This window comes from Ruditapes philippinarum, unplaced genomic scaffold (genome assembly GCF_026571515.1).
Source record: "Ruditapes philippinarum isolate M1 unplaced genomic scaffold, ASM2657151v2 ctg1006_1_1_1_1, whole genome shotgun sequence".
Lineage (NCBI taxonomy): Eukaryota > Metazoa > Mollusca > Bivalvia > Venerida > Veneridae > Ruditapes > Ruditapes philippinarum.
This window is the reverse complement of record NW_026864870.1, coordinates 225,208-234,919: the sequence shown is the minus strand read 5'-3', so window position 1 is coordinate 234,919 and position 9,712 is coordinate 225,208. Positions and strand designations below refer to the sequence as shown.

Sequence of the window (9,712 nt, the reverse complement as noted above, 5' to 3'; positions counted from 1 at the left end):
CACGTATATCAATGACCTAGAGGTGTATTGTTCAAGGACATGAATATTGCGAAAGACCAACAAACAAATAAAAACCTAAAAAAACATTTTTATTTACGTTGGGAACAAAAGGGCAAAAACGTGTTATGGTGGCATATTTCTGCCACCAGATAACCTGATAATTTACTAGTAAATTAAGAAGTTAGCTAGTTACGTAACTAGTAAACCTGATACCTAACTAGTTAATTAAGAGGTTAACTAGTTACGTAACTAGTTAACCTCTTAAGTAACTAGTCAGTTATATAGTTATCTGGTGGCAGAAATATGCCACCATATGTTTCATAAACTTCTTACAATTGGTCGACGCTTATATTATGTCAATTCGCAGCGGTACTTGAAGTATCGAGTGGTGCACTAAAGAGCAATCAGACTACAAGTGTTTTCAGGTAAGTTGATATTCATAATCATGTTGGTGTTTTTAAAAAGAGGTACTGCACTTTTTTTCGTGCATTAACACCTGCATTTTCACATAGGCGCATTTAATGCCCAAACCAGCATGAATTAAAATGAATTTGTTTAAAATGATAAAAATATAAGGAACTGTGAAAGAATGTATACTACTTGCTTCATATCATGTAATGTGTGTGTGTACATTGTATATATGATATCAATTCTTTGCAGCACTGACAATGCGCTTCAAACGTCTGACCTTGAGAAGGGAGGGTGGCAAATGGTTTTCCGCGCGGCTTCCGGAAATGGCGATAGCGTTTACGACGCGTGGTTAAAAGGTACACACCTCACTTTGATGAGCAACGACAAAAGCACATTTGTTTAGGGATTTAATAAATCAGCCTCTACAGATACAACGACATACTTAAACGAATCGGTGCATCCGATGGGTTTTACAGCTAACATTCAATGATGTTAAAAATGAGAATAAAGCTTGCGTGGACATAATAACTACACATGTTCTCAATCGTTTAGTAACGAGTAAAGCCTGATTTCTTGGCACATATTTTTTGAAGTTTTTATGGCAATAAGTCATCAATTTTATGTCATTACAATGGTGGAATAATATATACCTCACACTCTTTTATTTTGTTGACAAAGATGCTAATCGATCTCGAATGTCGTGATATTTGTTTACTCTTACATAACGTCACCTTATTTCCAGACTGATGTAACTGGCATTATTATTTGGTCTAATGAAACATAATCCGTTTTATACGAACTTGCTTGATTTATACAAATAACATTAATGAGGTGATGAAATGTCTTTAGGCAATGTCGAGAAAGAGAACACTGTCGTTCCTTTTTGCAACGGCGATGATCAGATCGTTAATCAGATCATCCGTGATAAATTTTCACTGCCGCAGTTGTTAACATACCACTCTTCATAATTACATTGTTGTACTCACTCACTGGGTTATGTAAACCTTTTTTTAAATAATAATGGCACCGTATGAAAAATTGGACGAACTCTCCAGTGCTCTTGACCATCTTTGTAATCAAAGATCGTACAAAAGGTCGAGATTGAAGAGTCATTTACCGGTCTACTTATTTCATCGGAAGCACTTCATGATAAATGTGTTATTCCATATGGTGGAAAGAAGGAAACATCATCTTGTTTAGCCACTTAACAAAAGTATATAGAAAAGCAAAGCTATGCACCACCTTGGCACATCGCACTTCTTGGGAGTCTAAAGAGGTAAAAGGTGCGCTAAATATCGCTCTTGGTGCACAGACGCCATTATGATTAATTTGCAAATAATAGTTAAGATCAATTCAAAAGCATATAAATTTGATAATTAATAAAAATAATATCAAAATTCAAATAATAATTCAAATATGACTAGGCCAAATGTTTTACACGAAGTTTTAACAAATTGACAGACTAAATTTTATACATCAGATCATTTATTACCCCTCAAGGTATTTTTTTCATGTTTCCCTCACCACTTCACATGACTCTTTATATAATAAATTATTATCACTTATTCAAAATTTATTATTTAACTTGTTTTTATGTTTGTGGGTATTTTTGAATTGTAAATATGCAAGCTGGCATATAAAAAGATATTGTGTTAATTTGAATACACTTTAAAAAAGCTTTGCATCTTTTTTATATCTAAATCATTATTGCAAAATTATCATCTTCCACAACCAAATCCGTCTCTAATCGGACATGTTATTCTTAACATGCTTCGGCTTATTCAATATAATATGCCCTTGCCTAATCATCTAGTCATTAAACATTAAGGGGACTCGACTGAGTTTTTTTACCAGACAGGACTGGAAATACTTTTTCAAAATGTGTGTACGATTTGATGTAGGTGCGGATATTGTTAGATCATTCCCTCATTATGTTTATTTTTCATAATCATGTTTAATATTGTGAAAAATGTTACAAAAATGAAATGCTTTGCAACGCTTTTCATTCAACTTGAAAAAGAAGATAAACAAAGAAGGACGGCGTTCAATGAACGCAACCCCCACTAGACCCAGTACAAAGAACATCATCAAATATTTTGAGCATATTTCCTTTGACTTTATTATTATAAATAAAAGCAGAAATGCTTATTATGATGATGTAGAAGCTTCGACTCAAACTCAATAGAGGATATAATAAGACGGAGATACACACTATTCTTATTCCCATAACATTTGAACAATCCTAAATTTATATTTAGTAATTAAATTGTAGATATATGTTTCCTGTTTATAAAAAACTGTTAAAACCTTTATCTTGAGTAATATACACGTAAAATAAAGACTGTATTTTAGTCTAAGTCTGTAAAGAACTGAAAAGAAAAACAAATGAAACACTTACGATCGAAGTGCCAATACATATAAGTATAAATTTAGGGAATCAACGAAAAAACAGGAACTCCACTAATACTGATATTGCCGCTTTCTTTAGCATTTGTCGTTGAGAATTCTTTTATTATTATTGTTGTTATTGGTTTCAGCTAAACATGTGCATGAAAAGCTCGGTTTGCTTGTGGAGCGAATATTATCTAAATATTGATACTTATCGAAAAATAAGTTTGAGCGGTGATAATTATTATAACGAAATGGAAAAAATCTGAAAAGGGAGATGACTTAAAGGCATCATTTGACTACGATAGCATAAACGTTTAATATTAAAGGCCGTTTACAATTTATCAATGATTTCAGCTTTAATTGTGACTGCTTTACTATAGAACATATACTATGAAATTTGACTAGGCTTAATAAACAAAATAAAATATAATGTCATGATTATATAGTTTTTTTCAGTTTATTCTTTTCTACAAATTAAATAGTTATTGTTTTACTTTTTTTCGATGGCCATATGAATACAGTTTTTGATTCCGTTAATGTCGATAAAAAAGTCATTTGTATAACAAATGGGCAATCTATTAGCATCACATACAACTCAATGGTGACGAATCGCGTGTCCTACTTCTTGCACGTCCTGTTTACTGACGCTTGATACCATGAATTGTTCGTTTACCAAGTATTGTTTTTAATTCCGAAGTATAGTTAAAAACAGTATTATTAACATTAACGTAACGGTTTGCGTAATTTATGTCAGTATTTGATAGATAAGTTTTTTCCGTTTTCAAAAAGGCCGAGTATGCGATATTGTTAGTTTCTCGTTAATGATAGATTCGGTGTCTTTATTCTTAATTGATGCAAAAATTATCTGGTAACGAATAGATTATTACGCCATAATAATTACAATTACCTTTCTGAGTAAAGCATGGTAAAAATCGTTCGTGCCTGAAATAATGCACGGAAGGGCACCTGAGGTCTTCCTGCACCAGTAAAAGCTGGAACGTCGCGATATGACCTATACTATGTCGATGTGACGTAAAACCAAAAACAAAACAAAATGGTAAAAATGGAAAGAGAATAAAGAATTAAATCTGCCAGTTAAAGATAATTCATGTTAGAAAAAGCAACACATAAAGCAATATTAAACTTAATAAGTCTTCTGTAACGTATATCGACGAGTTGTTAACTTAAAACTATGCGTTATCGGCAATTCCTGCGGAATCAGAACAAGAACAATAACAAGTACAAAATCAGAGAAGATGAAAATGAATAAAAAATTAAAACAAGATAAAAGCAAACCGCACTATCTTAGTTTTCTTTTTTGTTATGTTTACAGTGTTCTCCTTTCTGAGGGCTTTCTCTTACATGCTAACATGCAAAAACATCGGTAAGTTAAAAGACTGAAAAAGGTTCATGCAGATACATGATAAAGTTATCAAACTGAATACTGAATGTAAGTTTCGGGCACAATGTGAAAATGTAGAGAAAGGAAAATGACAGGATATAAAACATAAGAAACACATCAGTAGTTCGCGTAGAATCACTAACACTACGTTACGTTCGATAGTTAACGCTTCTTAATTTTAAGCTTCACGCTTATAGTTCAAGAAAAATAAACCTTGAGAAAAAATGTAGTCTGTGAGAAAAACCAAAATGATTCCAGATTCAAGTAATGAGTTAAATATATAATGTTCGATTATTGACTGATTTTTGATAATATAGCTTTTTCTTATTTTATTTTGGGTGACTAACGCAGTAAGGGCTCTTTTTTAATATTTGACATCATTTTGATAATTTATGTGGATGGAAAGAGCCGTTTGAAACCCGAAATCGATTAGTATTAAAGCAGTTCTTACAGTTTTATAGCAATTTGAACTTGTAACGGGAGACTTTTCAATGAAAATAAGCCATTTTTCACAAAATGCTCATGCAGTAATGGGTTAAATACATTTTCAAAATTTTAATGAAAATGAGTATGATTCTGGTGGTATGCTGCTTTGATCAAAACTTTAGCAGAACAATGACCTTATCAAAAAAAAAATAAAAAATAACGACTTTGCCTGACGTTGATTGATCATTATGTTTTTGTTTTTGGCAATATTCATATCCTTGACCGGTACACCTCGAGGTCATTGACATACATTCATCTAGAACAGTATAAAAAGGAGAGATTTCCGAATGCTGCTTCATAAATCCCTTTCAGCTTGCAAAGATGAATTGGTCAACGCTTATATTGTGTTTATTCGCAGCGGTATTTGAAGTTTCGAGTGTTGCCATAAATAGCAAACCATCTACAGGTGTTTTCAGGTAAGTTGAGATTCATTATCATGTTGATGTTTTTAAAGTGGCTTAATTCACTTTTTTTCGTGCATTAACATCTGCAGATTTACATGACCGTATTTAATGCCCGAGCCCGCATTTGCTCCATTCTTGCATTTTTATGTCTGATTCGGTGATACCGTGGTTCGTTATTGATCATATAGAATAAACCGTTAATGAATTACATCATTGATGATCTGATACAATATCACTTAAAATAAATTTATTTCAAATGATAAAATATAATTATGGTAATATAGATCTAGAATAACAAAGTCATTATTAATTAATTTGAAAAATAAAAATATGTTTTCGAATTCTCTTTCTCTTTGTTTGCACACAAGTATTTACATAAAAACTGTAAAATATTACTGAACATTATTTAATATCTATTTGAATTAAATTTCAATTGTGTTTCAATATCATATTTTTACTACTTATGTTTAATCATTACCTTAATTATATTAGATAAGTGTTTTTATGCATTCGTACACAAAAAGGAACTGAGTAATACTGTATACTACCTGCTTCATATCATGTTATGTGTGTGTACATTGTATATATTATATAAATTCTTTGCAGCACTGATAATGCGCTTCAAACGTCTGACCTTGAGAAGGGAGGATGGCAAATGGTTTTCCGCGCAGCTTCCGGAAATGGCGATAGCGTTTACGATGCGTGGTTAAAAGGTACACACCTCACTTTAAATAGTCTGTTACCTGATTTCTTAATCTTCATGTTATTTGTATTCAAGATATTTATTGATATATTAATACATTTCATTCACAGTAACAAATTTAAAATTTAAACATCTTTTTGATATGAATATACATTCAATTTTATTGATCCAAAGATATACGACAGAACTTAGTTAAGTTTGTTTATGAGATTTGTTTTATGATTCATTTTGAAATTGTTAATGATAAATATAGTGTTGTTGTTGTTGTTGTTGTTGAAACAAGAAACAAACCAATAACAACAACAAACAATCCAACGACAATGAAAAAACATAATGTATACGTATTTTTTTTATTTTGTTAGGAACAAAGACAAATGCTGATAAGCCCGTCTCGATGAAAAGATCACTCGCTTTGCACTACCGTGACCCAATTGTTGATAACTGGCCACAGCTTGGTGTGAAATACGTAAAATTTGCCTTCTACGACGAAGACAAAGAAGTTGCACACGTTATTTTCGATGGTGCGAATAGTGACATAAAAACCTGGTTTGCCAAACAAAACGTATTGACCTCCAGCTGGCCGGATCTGACCTCAACACAGTCATACAATCATTTTTCTATCGACGGTCATAACGATAACAATCGACAAGACAGGCGATTCTTCATCAATAAGTTATACGCAGGATGTCCAAAAGATCTTGGCTACTTGGTGGTGATCAACTCAGAGACCCTAGCCGTTTGTTCGTTGGACAATCATGCTACATATCCACAGTTCCTCTATTCCAAGGTTACCTCGGTAGACTACTGGGACAGACGCATGTTTGGAACTGCTGACTTCATGGCAATTTTTATAAAAAGAAGCGTTTAAAACGTTAGAATATACATGTATATGCCATTCATTTTTAAATCAATTTATTTACACAGTTTATGACAATGATATACGAAAATCTATATTAATACAAGCGCAGGCCAGTTGATTATATGGTCATTTTAAATGAACAAGTATAACACAAAAGATTATAGATGGCTATTGTGATTAACAAGTGATTAACATTATTGTAACAATTATCAAGAACGATGTTTGAAAAAATGTAGACAAGCAGTTATTGTATTTTGTCATTTCATTTGAGTGTGTTTTGATTTTTAGCAGTTACTTGATAGATATGAAAATGCTATCTTAAGTAGATTCTCAAGCATAATTTAGGATATGACAATCTTGTAAACGATATATGTATACCTTGATACTATAACTTCAATCATAGAACTCAATGCTTTTTTTTTCTTTTTCTTGTTTTTGCTTCTCTATAATTATATTGTTATATAAGTTCGTTTAATGAATTACGTATATGTTTGCAATAAAGATAAAATTTAAAACAAAATAATATTTCTTTATATATTGTCGTGTGTATGTAAGCCCTTCCCTAAACCTCCTCTCAACAAAAATAGATTACAGATTGTACAAAGCTAAAAATGTGGGAGCATGTAGCTGTGACAGTCTGCTTTTAACTTTGCCATCATAAGAAAGACAGTAGACAGTTAAGAACTTTGATTTGTAAAGTAAATTCATCATTCTATTGACTTGATACGTAAAGAACGACATTTAGTTTAAAAGTAGTATAGTGACTCCTACAGAATAATGACCTCTGGATTTGTTCGGAAAATTAAATGCCCACTCATTTTTTTTAAATACTGACTCCCACTAAGAAATAACTCGATCTTCTCAGAATCCTGTGGATTAATGACCTCATCTTATTGACCTAAAATCTACTTTTGGCTTTCGTAGGCATCTGTAATTGTTACATCAAAATTCTATAAAAACAGAATCCATAATGAACGCACAAAACGACAATTGTTTTTTTTTATCTTTTTGATTGACGCAACTCAAAACTGCAAGGTACCGAATTCATGATTTTAACATGAAAATGATGAAATTTTAAATTTGGAAACAAAGTTGAACTTTCAGTTTGAATACATTGTGACCCCTATCGCTTTCCCTTGTCGAACTTCCTCGCCCGATAATTCAATTCAGGAAATCCCCTTTTCAGGTTTACATCTGTTATATACACTGGCTGACTTTCACTTTCACATGCTGTACCTGTAACTGGAGTAAATTAAGTAAATGTTCAATCAATCTTTTATGATTATTTAAGTCGATGTCTATGGAATAATTGTATTTATTCTCCTTCAGGCTATTCGTAAGCAACTTGTTTAACTAATACTATATAATTATCGAGTGCTACATATAACATATATAGTGTGCTAATACACTGACTCGTTCATAGTTAATATTCCTTTTGCATTATCTACATTCACGATATATAAATGAATTGTTTATTTTGCTATCGCGCAAATGAAAGTGTTTCACGTTGCGATATGTGATATATAGCATATTCACGATAAGCAAACACTTTGTCATTAAAGAGTCTTTTTTAAGAGCATTCTTTACTGTTTCCTAAGCAGCGTGAGGAAAAAAGACACACGTTAAGAAGTTGACGTATCCTTTATTATCATTATTCGTATCTACATAAAAATTATATTCACAACATTGCCATTGTTCCAATTCACTATAATCTTCACTTGACAACATTTTGTTGAATTCTTGTTTACTCAATGGCGCCTTAAGGTATCAATAAAAACCAGATCCTGTCTAAGCGAAAGTATTTCAAGTTTGTAGTTATCATTAAAAAATAATATTTCAAAGTAAGATATCAACATTGACAAATATTGCATCAAGTTGAAAAAACTAACATATAAATTTTTTATAGAAAATTACAAATTAAACGAATCATAAAATTCAAATCGCAAGCCAAATAAATTTCGACAGAGCTATATCACCTGCACAGTGGGCAATATACTGATGTTGATATGGTTCCTGTTTTATCATAATGATAGTCCAGTACATGTATCTCACTGGTTAAAATGAATTAATTGCAGTATCATTATAACATATAAAAATATTTCAAACTAAAGATATTTCTTCTTGTTACCTAATCATTTGTCTATGGACCGTGTTTCTCTTACCATATTCTGTACAAGTAAAATGGTTCCCTGCGGGGAACATTTTTAATGATATAAAGATATTTAATTTAGCTATTTTCAACATTGTTTGGGGGGGATAAATAAACTTGTATCAGGAATATAGTTGACAATAATAGATCAATATAGAAGGTATTTGGAAACTGGTGACCGTTGAGGACCGGAGACCGGAGAAGGTCGAACATAAAACAATTTTTTCTTTTTAAGAAAATGATTAAATACCATTTTATGAATAATTCCGAGCAAAAAAAAATGTAAACACAAAGCTTACGCAGAAAACATCTCTATTTATTATGGCAGATGCCACTACGAATATTTTAATTTTGAAAATTTTCAGTGTAAACAATTTATTGTTTGTAATATTTGAGATAGATATTAAAGAAACATTGATAATTTTCAAACACATCATTCAAGTTTTTCCACTTTAAACGGTGAAATAATTATAGAAAATTAGAAATATAATGTAAAAGTCTTTTGTTCTTAATTAGGTGTAATTCGGACTAATTCCATAGAGGTAAATCCGTAACGTACCGGCAAATGGTATTTAGCTAGGTTTTCGAAGAGGTCAATTAACCAATCATGTACGGTTAACAGATCACATGCTCCTCCATGTACCGAAAACAGGTCACGTGCTCCTCCATGCCTCAAAAGTTAAACGCATACCAATACCCTGCGGTCTGGAGACCGCAGGGAATAATTATGAAAGTTGAACACTTAGCTTCAGGGCATGCTGAGACGGTGTCGGAAAATGACTTTAGTAAATGTCTTTCTAAAATATAACGTTGTATACCTGTTTTTAATTTTCAAATTAAAAAAAACAATCAGTTGTTCTTCCTAACGGCATTATACCTTGACTAGTGAGTCATATATGATGACCAG

General features: G+C 31.8%; 1 protein-coding gene across 2 annotated transcripts; it reads left to right on the top strand.

The window, feature by feature from the left end:
- Nucleotides 1-339: 339 nt before the first annotated feature.
- LOC132727111 (uncharacterized) lies at nucleotides 340-7,091 on the top strand. 2 transcript variants are annotated; one of them, XM_060712518.1, is made up of 3 exons: nucleotides 340-425; nucleotides 661-767; nucleotides 6,160-7,091. In XM_060712518.1, exons 2-3 carry the CDS (start codon nucleotides 710-712, stop codon nucleotides 6,663-6,665), a joined length of 564 nt encoding a protein of 187 aa, XP_060568501.1. In that variant the 5' UTR covers nucleotides 340-425; nucleotides 661-709; the 3' UTR covers nucleotides 6,666-7,091. The 2 variants fall into 2 exon arrangements, with proteins under 2 accessions (XP_060568501.1, XP_060568500.1); XM_060712517.1 differs by lacking the exons at nucleotides 340-425; nucleotides 661-767 and adding exons at nucleotides 4,975-5,106; nucleotides 5,701-5,807 and having other exon boundaries at nucleotides 6,160-7,090.
- Nucleotides 7,092-9,712: the final 2,621 nt, after the last annotated feature.